The sequence below is a fragment of the Melospiza georgiana genome, chromosome 2 (assembly GCF_028018845.1).
Source record: "Melospiza georgiana isolate bMelGeo1 chromosome 2, bMelGeo1.pri, whole genome shotgun sequence".
NCBI classification, from domain to species: Eukaryota; Metazoa; Chordata; class Aves; order Passeriformes; family Passerellidae; genus Melospiza; species Melospiza georgiana.
Window position 1 is genome coordinate 22,634,903 of NC_080431.1, and position 22,320 is coordinate 22,657,222.

The 22,320-nt window shown below is 43.7% G+C and overlaps 1 protein-coding gene across 1 annotated transcript in view; it reads left to right on the top strand.

Moving 5' to 3' along the window:
• The first annotated feature begins 5,263 nt into the window (after nt 1-5,263).
• Nucleotides 5,264-22,320, top strand: part of AFF3 (ALF transcription elongation factor 3) — a 316,925-nt gene continuing 299,868 nt past the window's right edge. The window contains exon 1 of the mRNA XM_058019201.1: nt 5,264-5,348. Coding sequence (XP_057875184.1) covers nt 5,296-5,348 — 53 coding nt within the window. The 5' untranslated portion in view covers nt 5,264-5,295. The remainder of the gene's footprint in view (nt 5,349-22,320) is intronic.

Consider the following 22,320-nt stretch of genomic DNA (forward strand, 5'->3'; position numbering starts at 1 on the left):
AAATATTTTCATTATCCAGAGAATCCATTATAGTTCTCTGTTTTAGCTATTGTTAACTAATAATTTGGATTAATTACCAAGTTAAATCATTAAAAATTAAATCCATATATTTTGCTTCTTTAAAAGAGTGATAGCTTGCAACCGTTTGTGTAATATGAATGTTAAGTGGGAGAGTGGTGAAATATGTTGTGTTAACTTAACTTTGACAGCATCTGTATCCATGCCATATTACACTCTGGTCTTATCAAATCCCAGAAGCTACAGTGCATAAATAGACTGTGATGATATTTACAGGAGAGAAATCATTGACAATATTTTTGGCATCTTTTGTAGTGACTAGAGAAGAGCCACCTAACGAATACAATATACAATAATGCAATAAAGGAGCGTGTAAGAGCTCAGAATCAAGGAGCACTTACACCTGCTGAGTGAGTTAAGGTTAGGCGAATGTTAGTGATCAGGCATAAACACAAGTTTCATCCTAAGGAATTTCAAAGCAGATTGCAAGTTTAAATACATAGGGAAACACAATTCAGAGCTCATTTCTCTCTGCTGAAGCAACGCCAGTCATTGTGCTGGAACTTAGCACTGATTTAATGAAACATTATCTGGTTGAAGACATAAAGATACAGAGAGAAAGTAAAGTTAGTTAGAAAGAAAAATTGCTTCCAAATGTACATTTTATTATGTTAAGAGTACTAAACTATGGACTGTGAAACTTCTCAAACTGCAAGTTACTGAGCTCAGTATGGGAAGAACAGTGACACTGGATAGGCTGTGATATACAGGTGGCTAGACTAGATAATCCAGTGGGTTTGCCTTTGCCATAAACTATGAGGTTATGAAAACCCACTAGTACATTGAAAATTCTTTACACTTTAGAGTGTAAGTATCCACAGTGGAACACTGTATTTGAATTTAAATAGCAAACCTATTACAGAGTATACTCATTAGACTACTTTAGAGACCCCTGGAAAAACAAAACACATCCAAAAGCACAGAGGGACAGATTCTGCAAAACTGGCTCTAATTTAGGATCCCTTGTCCCTGTGGAGCTGGTGCCCAGCAGAAGTAGGTACTGCTCAGAATGGTGATGAGATGCTAAAGCAAGACTAAATAATACTTCTCGGTTTTTCATCTCATGGAGGAGATTCGTGTCTAGGTGTTATGCAAACACTCGCTGAGGAGCCACGTGTGTCCTGCCACAGCCTCACAAGGGCTCAGTTACCAGAGCTGCCCTGGGAGCACTGCCTTGCAGTGGGAGGTGGAAATGCATCCACATCAAGGGACTGTGACTGTGCTTGGTAGCCCTCCCTGCCAAACAGTGCAGCAGTCTGCCCTCTGAAGGAATTGCTGATGGATTAGGCTGCTGGGACAAGAGCAGGCATGGATTTACTGAAGAGATGTGGTGAGGTGTAACAGCCCTCACTTTGTCCCTGAAACTGCAGGATGTGACATGCACTGTCTCATCCTGGACCATGCTGCATGTTCGTGGCTGTGAGGCTGTCCCCAGCAACCACTGAAATTCTCAGGCAAAACAGAGGTTCTGCCTGTGCCCCACCACTCTGCATTGGTGTGTCACAAGTGGGGCAAGATGTAGAATTTCTTATTTTGAGACACACTGTACTAACGCTAAAGCATTTCCTGCAATGGCCACCTCCAGAATTCCTCTCTTCTGTTCTTTGAAAGCATTCAGCTAAGGTCTTATGAATTCGCTGAGAATTAATTTCTTGCCAGGTACATGTTTTAAAGGTAGGTGCTACCAAAGAGATACTATGGAGGTATTTTGCGTACAGGATGTTGACTAGGAGTGTAGTATTTCTCACCTCCCCCTTATTTTATGTTACATTAAAATTATCTTTACTCTTCCTCAGGCAGTTGCTATGCCACGCTTAAGACAGAGAGTCTAAGAAGAGGGAAATGTCAACTTTTAAGATGATGTTCAGCTTTCCTGCTACATGCAATCTTTATGTAAGGGATTTGAATTACATATTGTTCCTAGGTTCTTCTTACAAAGTCTGCTTGACTGGGCACAGTTGCTTGCTTATTCTTAATGAAGAGTTGTTAACAGAGGAAAGAGCAAAATGAAGGGGCAAGTAATGTCAATATGAATCATGAAAAATATATGTATAATGAGCAGGATTACGTAGCACATGGCATATTTTTATTTATATAATGCCATGCTTTCATAAAAAGGCAGGTTTCCTTCCCTACAGGATTTGAAAATACACTGACAAGTCACACAGCAAGGGATGACAGGGGGTTGCTGGTGGCTGCAGGAAAGCTGTGGGTTGCAACAGGCAGTGAGGAAGGACTTTCTTCAGTCACCGTCCTGAGGTTTGTTTAAACAGTCTGTGTCAATTTACTGCATGTTGTGGTTTTGATCATGGAACCCACGGGAGATAGAGGGGCCACTTCTAAGTAAGAAAGCAGCAGGTGAGTTTACTGTTCAGTGGCTGGAAAGAGGGAAGGATTTGAATGAATAAGACATGGAGCACAGAGGATGCTCCAGCCACAGGGGCCAACCACAGCGTTATACTGAGGAGCCAGCACAGGAGCCCAGCCAAGCACATCACAGGGGAAGAAAATTTAGGGGTGGAAGGTTAACCTGTAGGTGAGGTCTCACATACAAGGAGTTTCAAAAATGCTACCAGGGTCAGAGGAAACATTGAGCACCTGGCAGATAGCCAAAGCAGTTGGGATTTTGAATTGACATTAATTTCAATGCAATTAGTCTTGATGTTCTCTGCTCTGCATGAGAGGAGAATCACAGCCATGATGGGAAAGAAAAGAACAACACGATAATGATACACATTCAAGAAATGTAAAAGAAAAATAATAATTTTTTGTGTTAAAACATATTAAAAACATAAAACATACTGCCTATCATTATGTATTACTCTTTGAAATTTAATTCACTCAGTGTTGTTCACGCTGTTTGTTTACACTTTCTATTGATCTCAGTTTGTATGATGAATTTAGCCTATGGAATTTTGCTTCCAAGTTTCCACACGAGTTACCACTTGTGAGCATTGCAGTCCACCTTGCTCTTCACAGAATGACCTGGGGTAAATTCCAGCACTGGTGTAAAGGGGGTCCCACTTCTAGTGATTTAGTCCACAAAGGCAGCCTAAGCTTGCCCTGCTGTATGTACCATTTTAGGGGTGATTTAAGCACTTCTGCAAATCACTGCTTAAGCTGGGTCTCAGGGAAAGAATCAGGGTCATGCTACAATGGGGGTTGCACAACCTCCCTTAAAATAAGAAGAGTGAGGCAGCACAGGCTGTGGCTTGAAAAGGTCAGTGTAAATATGCTGCCCTTCACTCCTTCACACATAAGTAATGAATTTGTTGAGAATGTTACCTGCTTTCCAGGCTCAATCTTCTGTCGCAGTAAGCTGTTCCCCAGCTGACAGAAAAGCTGTTTTCAGGCGGCTTTATGTATCCATTAATACTGAACCAAGCCTGGCATCTGAACTGGCATGATTTTTTTTCATTTTCACCTTCATTTGCTCTGGGTAGGCAGGGGGTGCCACGAGCCTGCCCAGCCGGGACACACCCTTCTCCATCCCCCTGGGGAAAGCGAGGAGACAGGCATTACAGGAGCCGGCTCCGGTGTCACTCCAGGCTGAAGATGTGCCACATCCCGAGGGTCGGGGGACTTCTGGCAGTAGGAGGCAGCACCACCTTGGCTGTGCAAGGGAACAGAAGCAGCTGTGGAGTGGTTTGGGACTTTGAGATGACTCGCCGAAACTGGCGTGCGAACTGTTTTCAAAACCGTGCAAACGGGTTTTCAAACCTTTCCCTTGGAGTGTGCCTACGCCGCAGCCTAAGCTGCGCCGCAGCTTGTGCAAGGTTATCAGCCCTAAATTAAATCAAGCTAACTCAGGAACGAATAACATACAGCCACAAAAGCAGGCGAGAAGCCTGCATCAATACTTGAGCGCTGCTGTGGGCTGCCAGGGTGCCATGCACGTCAGGGTGCCCTAGCCAGCTGCCAGCTGCCTTGGCTCGGTCTCCTAGAGCAGGGATCTCCCAGTGTGGGATCGCTCTGCAGATATCCGCGTTGGTGCTGTTGCATGAATAGCCCCCTCTTTTCGTCACGGATTTTGCACATTTCTTCTCCCTGTCTGCGATGACATGGCACTTCTCTGGCAGCTACTCACAGCTTAGCTGAAAAGCCCAGTATTCTGGAAAGTATTTAATGTGTGTTAACCTCTCTTAATGTGATTCAGCAACTACAAATCAGAAGCGCCTGCCTCCCCTGGCCACGCAGATATCACAGCCGGTGCCTCACACAGGCTGGATGGCAATGCGAGGCATCTTACTCGCTTTGGGTGGCAAATGCTGATGATTGGTACTTTTATTTTTAACCAGAGATCACTCATTTTTAAAGGCGTTGTGCCATCCAGGGACCTTTAATTGCCTGTGCAGGTCTAGGTGGAACTGTGTGGACATGAAGACTTGCACAGGTGCAGTTTATTACACATCTGATGAGGAATTGGCGCAAAAAGGCCTTAACCCAGCCCAACCCCTGAATTGCCGAGAGAGCCCCTGGGAGCATCCCGGGCCGCTGGCTCCAGCGCAGAGAGCCGGGTCCACGGCCCCGGCGCCATCCCGCAATAAATGCCACAATTTCTCCCCAGTGTTTCTCAGCCGAACATCGTGGTGCTTTCCCCGTGTGAGGTGCGGGTGAGCCGGGGTGCTGTGTCCCACCCCGGGGTACCTGGCCAGGAGGAGGAAGAGGAGGAGGAGGAGGAAGAGGGGGAGGGAAAAGCCCACCCCAGACCCAACTTCTGCGGGCCAACACCCCTCGGGGGTGCAAGCTGCCCCCAGCTCCCGTGCCCGCCGGGCTGTGCCGCCCCCCCGCGCCGAGCGGGCGCTGCGCGGATCCGGGCGCTGCGTGCGCGGGGCGGGCGCCGCCTCGGCCGCGCTCCCGGCGGCGGGAGGGAGAGAGGGAGGGAGAGAGGGAGAGAGGGAGGAGGAGGCGCGGGGGAGCGGGGCGGGAGCGGAGCGCGGCGGCGGCGGCGGCGGCCGAGCCGAGCCCAGCCGAGCCGCGCCGCTCGCACACGAGCGGTGGCACCGTGTGCTTTCTTTTGGGGGCAGGGTGCTCGTTTCTTTCCTAGCGGGAAGCGGGAGGAAGGCGGCCGAGGGGTCCGTCCCCGCCCGCGCGTGTGCCGAGAGCGGCCGGCGGCGGCGCCGGGGGTGCTCCGCGCCCTCGCCCTGCCCGCGGTGCAGTTACGATGCGCCCCGGACGCCGTGCGGCTGCAGCGCGGCGGCGCTGACATCGCTCACCATGGACAGCTTCGACTTAGCTCTCCTTCAGGAGTGGGACCTGGACTCTCTGTGGTGAGTGGTGCCGCTGCTTCACCCCGGCGCGGGGACACGGGGCTGCGGGGGATGTGCGGTAACTGGAGGGGGTGCGATAACTGGGCGATGTGCAGTAATTTGGAGTGGGTGTGCGCTTACCTGGAGAGGTGCAGTAGATTTGGGGTACAGCAATAGTGGGCGTGCAGTAAGGGGGGTGCACTGACCCGAGGGTACAATAACTGGGGCGGCGGGTGCATTGGCAGAGGGTGCAGCCCAGAGAGGTCTCTCCTCTGCCACTTGCTCTCCCAGCATTGCTGGCTCGGCAGGGGCAGAAGGACGGGTGCCCCCCTCCCCTGACTGCCAGGGTGGATCGGGAGGTGAGTGTGGTGTTTGGCTGGAGGGGTCACCTGCACTCGTCCCTCCGCCCCCCCCGCGCTCACCCCCTTCCCCTCTAATAATACCTTGTGCCCACCCACCTCTGGTACCTCGAGTTGGACTCATCCCCCATCCTTCCTGCACGCCCCTTTCACCCCTCCCCCCCACCTTCGCTCCGAAGTCCCTCCCGGGCCGTCTTTATTGCGCCCCCCCCGCTGCACGCCCTTGACCTCCCCCTGCGCACCCCGTCCCTGCCCGCCCCGGCGGCGGGTGCGGGGCTGCCAGGGAGGAGGGGAAACAATTTCTAGAAATGTCATTAGCGGCTGGAGGTGGGAAGCGCTGCCCTCCCCCCTGCACCACCCTCCCCGAGCTGCTGCCTCTGCCAAGTCCCGGAGTTTGCTGCGGGAGTCACGCTGCCCCCGGGCGGCCGCCGCTCCCCGCCGCCGGCCCCGGGTCCTGCTGGGGTCCGCGGCGTGGGGAGGAAGCGCTGCGCTCCCCTTGGACCCCCCCGGGGAGGAAGCGCTGCGCTCCCCTTAGACCCCCCCGGGATGCGGGGAGGCGCCCCGGGACCTGCGGGGCGATGCCGCGGTGGGAGCCCGCGGTGGGACGCGGGTGCGGAGCCGCGTGTGGCGGGAGCCCCGCCGCTCACAGCCCCGCTGCCCGGAGCCCCGCCGCTCACAGCCCCGGCTCGGCGGGCCGTGCGGGCCGTGCCGCCTGCCCCGGCGGGGCGCGCTCCTGCGCGGGGCGCTCCGCGGAGCAGCGGCGGCACTGCCGGCCCTGGAGCGCTGCGAGCTGAGGTCTCTTTTGCCGGCAGTCAGACACCGGTGCGCGTTTTGTTTTAAGCCGCGTTAGGTGATCTATGGCTTCTGTCAGTAGGGAGCGCGTTCGACAGCGCCGGCGTTTCTGCTCGGTGGCAGGTGTAGCAGAAGGAGCCCGAGCAGCCAGTCCCGTTAGTTGAGCCGCTTCTCACAAAAGACCTCAGGATGATGAGAACAGCTTGCGCTGCATAATGTGGGTGCTTATAAATGCATACATTGATAACACCGAGCCCAATAAAACTTTCACATTGCTGTGGGAACTTTAAAGAGCGCGTATAATACAAAATTAGTTATTACCCCATAAAAGTTTTTAATTATAGTGTTTCTGCCTGTGACACAAGTTAAGGTTATGTCCTCGTTTCAATTATAAATACCAATATTCAGTTTATATCCGAACCATAACATTTATCTCTGGCCTGATTTTAAGTTTACAGTCCGTGTGCATGGTTTTACAATTAAATTACATGTTTTTTGTATTAAACAAGAGTGGGAGAAAGAATACTTTTATACATTTGAATGCTTTTCCCTTTCTCCTTGAATGAAGACAAACTTTGGGCAAATTTCCTTTTTCAGCAAAAGCGTGCTGTCCATTGCTCTGTTCTCTGAGCTGGCCATTTGAGTTAATAATGATTTGAAAGACTAACAAAGTAACTCTGACATTAGGGATCTAGGCTGTGTCTGGCCATTGCTTCTTCTCACAACCTTTTTAGCACGCCTCTTGGCTGTTGTGGAGCCACTTTCAAACGAATGTGGTTGCCATAAGACTCCTGTATGGGTCCAAAAAGGCATCAACTGCTTTCCAGCTAAATTACCTTCTTAAAAATATCTGTATTTGCATTACTTGCAATCTTGTGGTTTCATATCTCTTGTTACTTGTTTGCCTCTAGAACTGTTGCAGTTTAGAAGGTGAGTTCATCAGAAGGTCTCCAAAAAGCACATTAAAAGTCGTTGTGTTGTGGCAGGCCTGCATTCACTGCTAAACTTTCACCCCTTTGTAGGGTTGAACCCCACAAATACCCAGAGCAGTGCCTAGAGAGGGGAGCAAGGGGGTTGCTGTTGTATTTCCGAGTCCTTTTTGGGGCACTGGGTTTTGCCACCAGCTTTAGCTTGGAGTATCAGATCATGGGCTGAAAGTTCATCACGAAGCAGCTGTTTGACAAGTGGTTTGGAATAGTCAGTTTTGAAAACTCATGCAAACAGTAATAAATAAAGATTACCTTGGCTTAGTGGAGGCTCCCAAAGTCTGTTGTGAAGGTCAGCAGTGCCCTGGGGCCCTGGGTCATTCTCCCATTTGCAGGCAGGGTGGCTGTGGCATGCTGCCCTCCTGCTGCCCTGCCTGCAAACCATGGGGCAAGTCGGGGGCATTCTCAAGAAACTGGTGTGAATTCTGCGCTAAACTGGCCAAAACAAAGCTTTTGGACATGGTGATGTGCAGCTATGAAGACTTATGAGAATGCCTTCAAAGTTGTGCAGTTGTTGCCAAAAAGGGAAATAAAATACACCACACAGATAGGAAGTACTTCATGGCAAAGAGCAACACTTAAAGAGACTTAATTGTCTCTGCAGCAAGAATAAATGTTGTCCTTTATTCTTTTGAATGTGTCTATAATGGCAATTTGTGCACTTAATTTATGACTGAAAATCCACTTTTTGAAGTATTTGGTGAACATTTTGCTTAGAAGTGCAGTAATTAAATATTAATATGCTGTTCTGAAGTGGGTTTTTTTGTTTTGTTTTGTTTTTTTGGGTTTTATTTATTTGAGCTGTTCTTGGAAAATCAGAAAGTGTCTCCAAATGAACAGGGGCATGCTAGTCAATTTTCATTGATTGTAGCTATTATACTATTAGTGAATTTTCTTTCCAATTAATACATGCTATGTCTTTTGCTTTGCTGTAACACAGAAAATGAAATGATATATCAGGTAGTGGCTATGAGACAGTATTTAGCTAGTAAACTGTAATGGTAGAATATTGTAAGCTGTTTTCTACTAAACAGTAGTTTTTCCAGATTGTATGGATGCCAATAACACTTCTGCTTTCCAGAAAAGTACTATAATTCAAATAGTGAAAGCTGAGCACAGACTCAAATAGGAATTTTAAGAAAACATACCAATCTGTGGTGTAAACAAAACTTGTGCCCATTTGGGAAGCTTTTTTTGGAACGTTTTAAGGTGATCAGCCCAACTTAACTCAAGGTGTTGTTACTGCTGACCAACAGAGTTATCCTGAATGCAGGGCACTGACGACTTCAAACCACAGCCGACTTCAAACCACAGCCCTGCCTCCTGTTTTATTTCCTCCATGCATTTATTTGTGTGCTACATGTGTAGTTTTACTTGTCCAGACTCGAGGATATGGATTCTCCGGTGTGCTACAGGTTTGCATTTGTTTACACAGGACAAAAAGAGATGGAAAATCTCACATGGAGGTGTTTTATATGCCTGCTGTACGTCAGTAAACATCTTATACATGATGGAAAGCAGCAAATGAGCAGACTAAAGGACCTAATCACAGTGCCCAGACTAGTTCTGCATTACAGGCATTTGTTGTGTTATTTGCTTTATTTAACAAACCAAGATCAGAATTCAGCCAGGTCTTTAATCCCATGGTTTAAAGGGCACAGCAGTAGTGAAGAGTGGTCAGTGAAGGCTCTCCTCAAATGCTGATGTCAGATACAGGCGTAGGCAGAGTTGTTCCCCATTCATTAAAAGCAATTAGCAGATCTATTAAAGCACTTACTGTGCTCTACCAAACAAGAAAACAATTTTGAATGTAAGATGTTTGTTAGCCACAAACAAAACAGTGTTTGTTTAGGTAAAAGAAGCCAAGTATGTAATTGGTTTATTTGGTAGTTACCAATTAAAAGTAACCATAAGTTACTTTTGTGCCTTTTGAGTTAACATCAGTTTTGTAGGGGTTGGATTGTCCTGTAAAAAATGTATAGCTGTATAGCTGTATAGCTTCCAAGCTAAGATCAATATCAAATGCCACAGTATAAGATGGCCCAGTGTGTTTTACAGACCTTTTACTGAATTATTAGTTCATTTGCTATCTTTGGGTCTGTTCCTGCTCCATTTGAAGTCAATGAGAGTTTTGTTTGGAAGTTGCTATTAAACAAAAAGTGGTCAGACATCCAGCAGTCTTATAAATGAACCTTTTGTGACTTCTTGATTCCAGGTTGCCTGGCTTTTAGGCTCTACATTTTATATTTGTGTAAGGCAAGATTTTTTCTTATGTTGGATGGTGTTTACTGGAGACAGTTTTAGAAAGCTAATTCTACACATACTTCTTAAGTCAAAGTGGAAGATCACAATGTTTATTTTCAGATAACAGTAAGCAGCTACTTTGGGGTGAGAGGGGTCACTCTCTCAGTATGGTAGCAGGCTGGACCAGCTTGACCTTTTCGCAGAAAATGCTCATCAATAATACCTCCCTCTCAAAAAAGAAAAAAAAGTTAGTGTCCTTTTTTATCTTCTTTACAACTCTACTCCAGCCTGTGTCTTGGATTTTGGTCCTTATTTTTTTCTTTTTACCTCTTTCCCCTTTTCAACCAATAATGCTTGAAATAATTTTTGTCTGTTTCTCTCTGTGTGGTGTTTCCTGTTCTCCTTTCCTCCCAGTGTCAACTCACAGTTACCACCTGTCCCTCACTGAGATCCCATCTAAAAATTTGCTCTTTCTGTGATGATTATAAGTTGTGAGCAAACAATAGGCAAGTAATAACTATAGATTGTTCCCTTCTCCTGCTTTCACAGCATGTTCTCTCTTCTTGATGCCTGTTTTTTAGGCTGGAAGCCCTTTGGGTCAGGAACTGTTTTTATTGTTTGAGCTTTTTTTTCTTACAGCACTGAACAAATTGTATTTACTAAAACATTATAAATAATAAGAAGAGCAAGATTTTCAAAATACTTTATAAACATCAGCTGAATAATAATATTTTAAGAACATGTCTGCTGTGCTCATTTGCTGGATGTAATATACCACATCCTCCTCATTTGAGTCTCCACTGAGTCCAGAGGCTTTGCCAGTTTACATCAGATGAGGATCTGGACTATTATCTCTAATTCACAGTACTTAGTATTTTTTTTTAGAATAATTAGTTTTTTAAGCTTGTGATTTGTTTTTGTCTAATAAGTAAAATTCTGTTAGACCAGTAGGACAATGGATGTGCTTTCATCTGTCTCCCTGAGGACTGTTTGAGTATCCATGCCCAATTGTGTGATGCAAGAGATAAACAGCCCTTTAGGCTCTCATTCTGACACTCAGACGTGTAGATTTGTCCTCCTCTGGGGATGTATTCATCAGAAGTTGAGGCAAGACCCTTACTCTAGGTTATTGGAGAAGGGTTCAGAAGAGGGCATGAGATGCATTCAGCATTTCCCATTCTTTGTGAATATTTGAATATTTTGAGGAAAATGCCAGATTTCTAAAAACTAGTGGACAGGAAAAAGGGCCATTAAAAAGCAGCATTCAAAAAAATACTGGCTGTGGGAACATCTTGTCATCCATATATTAACAATAATTTCATACTGAACTCCATGACACTGTCATTAAAGGAAACAACTGTTTAATTGCAGGGGTTTCTAACTTCATAATACAAATTAATCCATTTGCTTTATATTTATGACTAGGAGATGACAAAACGTGAATAAAAAGAGAGATATGTTATAGTCAGGTTATAACTTTTTTAATAATAGGAGTAATAGAGTAAAAGCTGTAGAAATGAAGAGAAACTGGCATCATATACAGGTAGAAATCAGGGAGGTTAAGTTCTGTGTGACACGTTGTCTCGTCTGACAGACTGATCAGATTGTAACTGTGAAGTGGCCCCATCAAAAAATGAGATTTCAAAAGGATGGCATTTTCTAGGAAACCCATGGAAACTTTCTTTTTGTATGGTTGGTTAGCTGTAAGGCTAATTCCAGGGAAAAACCACAAGTTTTTAGGGAAAAACTGGAAGTAGGAAAAGGGAAAGCTGTAATCAAACATCCTTGGTTTTGAACAGAAATAACTCTTCATAAACCCTGCCTTGCTGGGGAGTGGGAATTTCCATTTTGGTGCTGCTGCTGGGGTCTGGATTCTGACTACTCCCAGGGAGGCCCCTGGTCTCTGCTCTGGCCAAATCCATTGGATTCACATAATTACCAGAAGGGCTACTCTTCTGTCTCTTAAAAATCAGTATTAAGACACTGGTTATACTTGCTGGTCGTTGAAATAATGGATGCTTATAGTTGAATATTCAGGTAATACTCTACATAATTTCTGAATAATTTGTGGGTAACTACAAATTTATACTTAGGAGAAAGAGTGAATGAACTGTAGTGACAGTTAAATGAACATAATGACAATTATTAATATTCTGTGCTAAAAGTTTTCTGTATTTTTTCAAAGGTAAAAATGCATAACTTGTGTTCCTCTCTTACAACTTGAGAGCTCAACTTGCCTCGTACCTTAAGCAAACAAGAAGTGGTGTTAGTGACTTAGGAGGACTGCATTTTATCCTCTTAGGAAGATTTAAACCTGAATGCATGTACCAAGGACCTGGATACAAATGTATCTTGGGAAATATGACAGTAGGAATGCAATTTAAACTTAGCCTCAGAGACCCTTTATGTATTTCTTAAAAAATAAATTAGTTCCAATGCAGCAGTGGTGGTCTCAGCAGGCAGGAAACTCTTAAAATTATGCAGAAGGGACCAGAAATCTTTGCTAAGAAGCTTTTTGTTGCTATGTTTTGTTTCTCAATAAAGATGATCCACAACTGTAAGCACTTAAAACTAAAAACAAGAGGGTTGTATCTGACAAAGCTGCACAACTTCTTAATGTAACCCAGTCTTTCTGTGTGGTTGTTTGCACATGTTTTGGAGCAGAGAAAGAGTCTTTTGTGGCTCAGCCTGGTTTGACTACATGGCAGGAGTGTACAAACAGAGGATGAAGGTGGTGTCTGCTTACACTGAGTATGTTTTGATTGCTTTGAGCTGTGATCACTTCTTTCTGCACAAATCACTTTTGATTTGATGTTAGGGAGAAACTCATGGCTTCCCTGGCTCGTGCATTGCCATGATGGTACAGTCTGCACGCCAGGTGTTCTGATGACCTGTGGTGGTAAGAAAAATGTAAATATGACAGATGGATCAGAAGGAAAAAGGTTTGGTGAAGTATGCATTTGCAGAGTTCAGATTCAATAGCCATCCCAGCAGTGGTCTCTCCAACCATGCATCTCCCTGTTTCTATCCTTGCCTTCTTTGTTTTGATCACTGTGAAGGTTTTGGGGAGCCTGTTCTCATGCATTGATGTTGGCAGGTGTCCTAAACCTCCTCTGGGGGGATGTTAGCTTTTGTTCTGCTGATGCTAAATAGTGTCTACATCCTAGTGATGCACCAAGAGAAAATTGATTCCTTCTGTCATTGACCACTTGTGATTGACCAGAAAGGTTCATCTCTCAGGTCTGTCAATTTCCAGAGAGAATGATTTGACTTTAATGTTTTTGTGTTCCTTGGCTTTAGAACAGCAAGTAGATGGTTGTACCTAAGCCTAGAAAAAATTAACAGACTGAGTTGACAGAGACTCTGGAGAAGATAATTATATTGATATGCATCCAACAGAAGACACTTTTTTATATTTTTTGTTTCTGACATAGGGAGGGAACTTGTCATGTCATCAACTGTTTTTAAAGGACAAAGTAACAATAAAAGCTAAGCATGCATTTCTTCATTTGTGTTTGGCAGAGAGAGTGTAACATTTTCTCCAGGATGATGACCTTGAATTAACTAAATGTCACCAGTTTAAAGAGTAAATTAATGTCACAATGTGCTTTATTTGTGGTTAGGCCTGAAGACTGTCAGGAATTTCTTAATACAAAAGGTGTTTGTGTGCTGGTCCATTTACTAAGGCTCCCCACAAGAAAACCACCATGATCCTGACTGATCTGAATTTGTGTCACCACATTGCCTTGCATGTTTGTGTACACCAGAGCGTTTGCAGCTTGTGGAGCTCAGCCTTTCAAAGTGTGTCACAGAATCACCGAATGGCTTGTGTTGGGAGGGAATTTAGAGATCACCTAGTGCCAGCCCCCCTGCCTTGGATAGGGACACTTTCCACTAGACCAGGTTGTTCAGAGCCCCATCCAACCTGGCCTTGAACATTTCCAGGACAGGGCATCCACAGCTTCTCTGGGTAAAGTGTGTCAGTGTCTCAGCAGTGTCTTTACCTTCACAGTAAAGAATTTCTTCCTAATACCTAATCTAAACCCACCCTCTTTCAGTTTGAAGCTGTTCCTCTTTGTCCTATCACTGGTAATGAGAGTCTCCCCAGCTTTCCTGTCAGCCTGCTTTAGGTCCTGGAAGGTGCTAAAAAGTCTTCTTTTTAGAAGAAGACAGAATTCTCATCTCCTTTTTCTAAGGAGTGAACCCCATTCAGAACACAATCACCCTCTAATGTAAAAGGGGCAAGGGTTATAGTTGGGTTTGAGTCTGGTTTTTGGTATCTGCCACTGTCTATGAAAATCTGTTCCAAACCCACAGCATTGGTAGCAGAAATGAATGTAATACCAATATCTGTGGTAATGTGTACCTGTTAATGTATCCCTGGCCATTTAGTACAGATGATTCTGCAACATCTGAGGTGAAATGGTGTTGAGATAACCCCAACAAAGGAAAGCACAGATAAATGCTTTTGCTGCTGGAGCTGAACCAGCTTTTTTAGATCCAAGAAAACCATCTCTTTATGGCAGACTTCAAGGCTTTACACTTCACAAGACCTTGCCAACCTGGGTGCGTGGCTGTGTGAACATGATTACATAGCAAGTGGTATAAATGCAAACCTTTTTTGTTGTTGTTGTTCTTAGAAGTATATAAGTAGCAGTATCTTGAACTAATTACAGCTGATGTAAAGCACATTTAAGGAAACCCATTAGCAAAGAATTAAAACTAGAGCAGATTAGCTATTCTTTAATGGCCTTGACTGTAGATCTTTTGATGCCTTGGTAGCTTTTTTAACACTCATTGCTCATCTGTCTTTATTCAAGGACTGAGAAGCTTCTTTCAAGTCGCATTGCGGTTTTAATGTTAAAAATCTGCTGTTTTCTGCTGAAAAAATTATTACCTGGTAAGGTAAATTCTATGGAGTTCTGTACTGTTTTTGTTGTTGAGATATAAAGCATTTTGCTGCTCAATGTGTCTGTACAGTAGAATGAGCAATCCCTAATATGCTTCCTAGGAGTTATTAATTATTTACTTTCTTGAAATACAGATCATAGACAATTTTACATTACTTCCTTTCATACAGACTTTCTTGACTCTTTTTTTTTTGTATGCTTTGCAAATGCCTATAAATTCATTTTCACTGAAAGGGGAAATAAGTAATTTAGATGATTGCAGCTGTTTCATAATTAATTAATTTCAATTTAAAATAATCAAGAAGTGCCCATCTATTGTTCTGTGTGCTTTTCTGAGGCATTAAGATTCACAATGTCAAAATAAGTTCCAGATGGAAGTGCATACTTTATAATCTGAGAAAAAATATCTGGTTTTGTCAAAAACCTGAAAATATCTGGTTTTGTCAAAAACCTATCCTGATCTAAACAGAGTATTATGCTTAAGCACATTTTCCAGGTTTTGCTTTAGGAATTACTTGAAAGTCCCGATTTGAAAACTTTTATAGGGTAATAACTTACAAACAGAACTATAGAGTAAGAGGAATAGTGATGTATGACTATATATTAATTTGTTTCCTCAAATACTCCTGGCATCTGTTAAAATGTAACAAGTAACAAGGCTTAGCACATTTCCCCCTTTTTTGGCACTCTTCTGTGATAAAGAGAAATATTTGCAATGATTAATCAGCTCTTTGCTAATAATCAATAAATAACACATTCTCCTGATAAAAAATTCATGGTAAAATGAAATTTTAAAAATTGAGCAAAAGGAAAAATAGTTGAAGTGCGCTGAACAAGTCGATATGTTTTTATACTTTAATATGTGCTCGGGTTAATGGAAGAACTTTTAATGTGGCAGTTTGCAATTGGAATAAAAAATCTTTTTTGAACATGAAAGACCCTTATGTAAGAGGTTTACATTATGTAAATGTTAGTGTTATTGGCAATAGCCCATTATAAAGCAAAACTTCGTATTCAGAAAAGCATTTGCAAATAATGGGATAGATGCAGCAATCTCTAGTCCTCACTTGGACAACTTTCTCTTTGAAGTCAATGGAAGTTTTGCCTGAATAAGGTGCAAGAAATTAGCCCATTCATTATTATCTGAATTACATCAAGAGCTGACTGCTAAACAATAAAATCATGATTCATATCGTAACGGCTTCACTTAATTCTTTTGTAGTCTTAATATATCTCATTATATGGTACTTCTGTTCTTTCCTCTCTGTGCAGTATTCAAATTAATAACAACCACCTTTACATAACTGATGGTTCGACATGTTTTGCTGCCTTAGCAAGATCAAAGGATTTTATATACCCTTTTTGGATAGATATCAAGAATAGGGTGATCAATCTCTTCAGTAACCATTAAGCACATTGTAAATATCTCAGGGTACCCAATTAGACACAAGTGGTTTGCCAGATGCTGAGAGCATCACCAGTTGTCAGGTGATCCCCAAATCTGTGGGACAGTCCAGAATTTATTAGGGATTAGTGGTGGTTCGAATTGTCACTCCACTGATTTGTGGTCGTTCAGCTGTGCCCTGCCATAAGCAGCCTGCATGATATGTGGAGATAAGGTTCAGGTGACAGATATTTCGTCTTGCCCCCCAGACACCTTTGGGTGGGACGGGGGCAGGGGTGGATGGACACTGCTGTTTCAGCTCCCCTCTTGTGACCAGGGAGCAATGTGAGTTATAGTAAGTGAAATAGCAAAATTAGAAGGGCATAAGAGAAGCAGACTGAAGAGAACAGCTCAAGAAAAGGAACCCCCAAAAGGCTTTATTACGAAGCTGGAGTTAACCCATTAACCCCTCTCCAGGAAGCCATCTGCAGCCTTCAGGGTTTAAGAATTCTTTTTATCTAGAGATGTAATTGACACAAGATGTGTAACAGCTGCAAGATGTCAGGTTTGTCAAAGTAACTAGAAAAATTAGTTCTATGACACACACAGAGCACAGTAATGTATAGCTAAAAAAAGAAAAGGAATAAATTATCATAAGGGTTAAAAAGAGGAAGAAAAATAATTGAATAATGAAAGTTGCAGTTAAATCTGAAACACTGATGATTTGAAATTAAACTACAATGAAAGTTTCTGAGAAGAGTCAACATCCTAACTATGTACCCCAACAGAAATAACAGTGAAACTCCTTATGTTCCCATTATAGCCATACTTCACTGAAGGGCTGGAACACTCAGTGCTCTGCACTGGCTCCAGAGTAGGGTGGCTGCTGTGCTATTTTACCCTTCTGCCTGTTGCTGTTGTTGTTCAGCATTACCATTGCACTGGGACAAAAATCCAGTCACAGTGATAAAAACTCTGTAGGCAAAGTGAAAAATACAGGTAAATTGTGGATAAAAGTTAAAACTGGTCAGAAAGAAAAGACTGTAGTATTTTAATAATCGGAATAAACAGCAGTTGTAGCAAACCACCAGCCTAACAGTGCTGCCAAATCCTTGAGTGTGAGCATGATGGGAAAACTGAGAACTTTCTTTTTAAGAACCTCAAAAGGAACAATGAAATGATTTTGGCCATGTTTATGAGGACTACTCCCAAGTATGAGTGACAGCACAGGAATAACCTGAGGGGGATCAGTTGGAAACTTGGAGAGCCTTAATGGGTCAAGAGAAGACTAGAAAGCCTAATTTTAATAACTTCTGGTAATGACTTTTCATAATGGTGGCAACAGGCCACAAAGGGCCTTCATGGTGAGGAAAGTGGGAACCGATGAAGAGCTGTGAAGAAAAGAGGCTCATAGTCAAAGCACCCTGCCTGGGAAATGCTCTTGGCTGCGGCATCTCAGCTGGAGCTGGCTCTCATCTGTGACATCCAGTTGTGCAAACTAATGCAGTTATAGCAGCAGAAAAATGCCCTTGCCCAAAGAATTCAGTAGATGGGTCTCAGTAACACATTATAGTTTAGAGCTCCCATAATCCCAGTGTGTTAAAGTTCTGGTACTGAAATGCTGATAACTATCGGGTGTTCTGTAAGGCACTTCAGCACCTCATCAGACCACGTGTGGCACCAATGGGAAGTAATTAAATATACGTATTACAGTACAACTATGGAGTACTCCTAAGTACTGCTGCTTTGGATCAGACTGAATCTTGGAACATTGACCTGGATGCCAGTCAGATATACCTGATTCCCACTTTCTGGAATTACTTGGAAACGTACCCTTTATTGAAAGCCTTAAAGGAAATGGTACTCTGGTTTTTTGAACAAATAAGTAGCTCAAGTGTTTTCCTTTGTTCAACTCACTTTCAGGTGCCAAAACAACTAATAAAATTTCAGACTTGCTTATATTGTAGTTTGGTTGGTGGAAGAAAAGTCATCTATTAAAGCTGAAGTCATCACAACTCATTAGGTGCTAATGTATCTGCTGTGTGGTGGAGAGGCAGGCCAGCTCTGTTGAAACGCTGTGAGTTTGCCCTCATCTGCTCACAGTTGTCTCTGGAGGATTGGGAAGTATAAACAAATTTTCTAGCAATGCACACTCAGAGTATGCTGAGGTAGCTGCATTTACTTTGTCCCAGAAGTCTGTCTCTGTCTGCAGACAAGCATGGAACCAAAGGGAATACACAAGTTTGGGAATGGTTCCTGTATTTCCTCCTAGGAAGTCTCAGGGGGATAGGTGATTGTGTGTGCTCACAGATGTCCTGGGTACATGCAGTAAATCCAACATTTTCTGAGCATGCTGCTGGCCTTGCTGCACCTGGTAATAAACCCTGGCAATAAATCAGGTGATCTGCACATGCATAATAAATCCGATGCACCTGAATGCTGGCATACAGGATGGACATGCTGTGCACACACTGGCTGTTTTCCAGGTCTTCTGGATGTCAGGTTTCCACCGTGACTGGCTTGCCTGGGAGTTCTGGCAAAAACTGCTGACATTCTCTTTTCATTTCAGTGTTTCCAGGGCACGTCCAGGGGGAGGGGGACATATGGGGGTTACTAAAGCTTGAGCATAATTTTTCAGTGTGCCTGTACTCATTCAAGCCATGATACAAGCCTGAAAATATAAACTACCCCTTACCTGTAAAGGTATTCTTCCTGTCAACTTAGGCATTTTTTGAAAATAATACCCCAATTTCTTACAAGTTCAAATCTGTTCTCCAATTTCTTTACATTAAGATTTTGTGTGTATCGGGTGAATGTTCGTACAGCTTCAAGGCATCAGCATCCTGAGTGCCCTCTCAGTATCCATCAAAATATTTATTTTTGTAGGAGAACTTTAGTTTAAGAGCTGTCAGTGTGTGAGGACCTTCCTGAGGGCCATGGAGGTCGGAGCATAGCAAGCAGGGAGAGGTTGGAGCCTGTAGTTGCACACTATGATTGTTGTTCTACCATCTCAGAGGATGTTCAGAAAAGGTCAACTTAAAGTCACTGATGGGTCATGGGTTGCTCCCTGCCCTGTAGGCAAACTGACTTGGCACAAAATACTTTCACATGCTGGAAAATCATAGAATTATAGAATCATAGAGTGGTTTGGGTCAGAGTGACTTTAAGGATCATCTAGTTCCAACCTCCCTGCCAGGGCAGGGACGCCATTCACAAGACCAGGTAGCTCAGGGCCTCATCCAACCCGGCCTTGAATGCCTACAGGGATGGAGCATCCACAGCTTCTCTGGGCAACCTGTTCCAGTGCTTCACTATCCTCTGGCTAAAGAATTTCTTCCTAGCATCTAATTCAACCCCATCTTCTTTCAGTTTAAAACCATTGTCCTGTCACTATCTGCCCATTTGAAAAGTCCCTCTCCCTCCTTTTCATGAGCCCCCTTTAGGTACTGGAAGGCCTTGGTGAGGTCTCTCTGGAGCCTTCTCTTCTCCATGGTAAACAACCCCAGCTCTCTCAACTTGTCTTCTTAGGAGAAGATTTCTGATCATCTCTGTGTCCCTCCTTCAGGCCTTCTCTAAGAGTCTTGTGTGGAGGACTCCAGGGCTGTATGCAGTATTCTGAGTGGGGTCTCATGACAGCAGATAGAGGTGGAGGATTGCCTCCCCTGACCTGCTGGCCACTTATCTTTTGATGCAGCTGAAGATGCCATTGGCCTTCTGGGCTGTGAGTACACATCCCTGTCTCATGTTCAGCTTTTCATCCCCCATAACACCCAAATCCTCTGCAGGGCTGCTCTCAATGACTTCTTTGCCCCATCCACTCATATCTGGGATTGCCGTAACCCAGGTGCAGCACCTTGCTCTTGGATTTGTTGAACATCATGACGTTCTGCTGCGTCCACTTCTCAAGCTTTTCCAGGTCCCTCTGCATGGCTTCCTGTCCTTCTGTTGTGTCACCTGCACTGCTCAGCTTTATTCCATCTGCAAACCTGCTGAAGTGCACTCAATTCCACTGATGGTGTCTTTGATGAAGACACTGAATAGCACAAGTCCCAAAGCAAGGCCCTGGGGGACACCACTCATCACCCACCTCCCCCTGGACACAGAGACATGGACCACAGCTCTCTGTCTGCATCCATCCAGCCAATTCCTTATCCACTGAGCAGTCCATGGCTCTCCAATATGAAGATACGACTGTCATGTGGGACCATATAAAAGATTTTACAGAAGTCTGGGTAGATAAAATCTGTCGTCTTCCCATGTCAACCATTGCCATAACTCCCTCACAGAAGGCCATCAGACTGGACAGGCATGATGATGACCCTCAGTCATAGGAGCAACTAGGTTTAACATTAGTAAGGTAAACAAAGGTATCCACATGCAATTTATTTATTGAAAATGCTTCCCTACCACTCAGTTATTCGAAACTCCAAGTATGTACACTAGGGTTTGATTTTATTTCGGTCTGAGTGGTAGAGGTAACGAACCCCATTGAGAAATAGCAGCAGAGAATTGTAACAGTGACCAGATTGGTACTTCCTTCATCCCCACTTCTGCATTCATTTGGGAAATGAGGGAAAGGACCTCAGTGCTATGAGAGTAGGTGACTGATTTTGTAAAAATAAAGGCATCTTCTTCTTTATGTTCTCTAGGAAATGAACCTTCTGTACCATCATGATATGGGCTGCATAGAAATGAAGCAGGGGTCTTTACTGGGCTGTAAGTCACTGCACTTGGGTTTAAATAAGGAGTATATTCAGGGGAAAGATGCTGACTTGATTTCAATAAACCAGAAAGCATGTAAAATACTGCTAGACCCTACTGAGTTACCATGTTGTGTCTCCTTTGGACTTTCTCATGGTGGTTTTCTGTACCACTTTAGGACACTGCCTTTAGGCTGATTAGAAATTCTGAGCAAAGTTGGAGGGAATTTGTGTTTTTCTTCATCTGGGTGACATGCTTATCAAGTCAGCTACCCCCAGTCTGATACAGCAGGCTGCCAACAGACCTGTCACAGCAATGAAGAGGGTTTGTGGTGGAGAGAGAAAGTATAATGAAAACCACATCCACCAATTAAACACCTACATTTCCTTTTGGACTCCAAACTATGGACGTCTTTCCTTTTGCAAAAGAGATTTCTCAACTCAAAGCAACTCACAGAAGAAATATAAATTAGGAAGGAAGCTCTGAGCAGATCTTTAATGAGTCTCTGGCACAATGACACAGTGAGGTGTGACACATTCACGAATATGATGTAATTGAAAAGATTTAGGTTTGCAAAGGTTTGCTCAGCAATCAGGCAAAAGTAATGCAGCCAAATAAGGGACATGTTCAGGTCAAGTTTTTGGTACCTGTAATATCAGTTTTTTATGGATAGGAAAAGAGTACACTTGATGCTTTTCCTAGTCTGTGATACACAGTTTTAACACCAGAAAAATAGCATCAGTTATATTTTTACTCAAGTGAACAGAAACTGACCTTCCTATAATAATGACAAGACATAGAAGAAGATCTTTGAAAATAACTGTGGACTAGTTAAGCAGAGGATGAGGTAGAGTCTGGATCTGACACATTCAGCAATACTGTAGATAGAGAGGTAGCAGCAGGAGCTTGAAGAAGAAAATCTTAAGAAAATCTCTGGTATAAAAAAAATTCATTGCAAGGACACAGAAGAGCCGAACAGATACTTCAGGGAAAGGGTGTAAAAATTAACCCTCAATTATACAGTTGATATGGACCATATAAATTGAAAGATAGTGCAAAAGTATACTGAGTGATGATAAAACTAAATTGCATGATTATTATTATTATTAACAGTGGGCTTGTATTTACCTGAGGTAATACTGTGTGATGCTTGGCACCAGTTGCATTGAACATCACATCTGCAGATCTGTGATGTTCTGTGTTCATAAAGAAAAACATCTGTGTTGATCAGCTTTGTCCATGGTTGTTTTTCTGCAGGAGAAAAGAGTAATTATTTTGGGCTCAGCATCATTTGAGTACATCTATGCTGCTTCTAGAGCAAAGAAGTTGCATACAGCATATGTGCAAGGCCTCCTCTGGTCTCTGTTAGCTTGAGGATCTCTGCCCTGCTGTGCTGTGTGCGTGTGCCCAGAGCTTCCCAGAGGATGTGAGCCAGATGAACTCTGTCTTTGTGGGCATTTAAGCACCTTACAGGCTTAAAAAGAGAGAGGAGGTGAGCCAGGCTTATTTGTGAGACTGTGTTTCCTAAGTATGATAGGATGTCAGCAGATTGCTTGTTGTACAGGATTTCATACAGTGATGCATCTAAACCTGCAGTCTGTAATCTAAGGTGTGTGA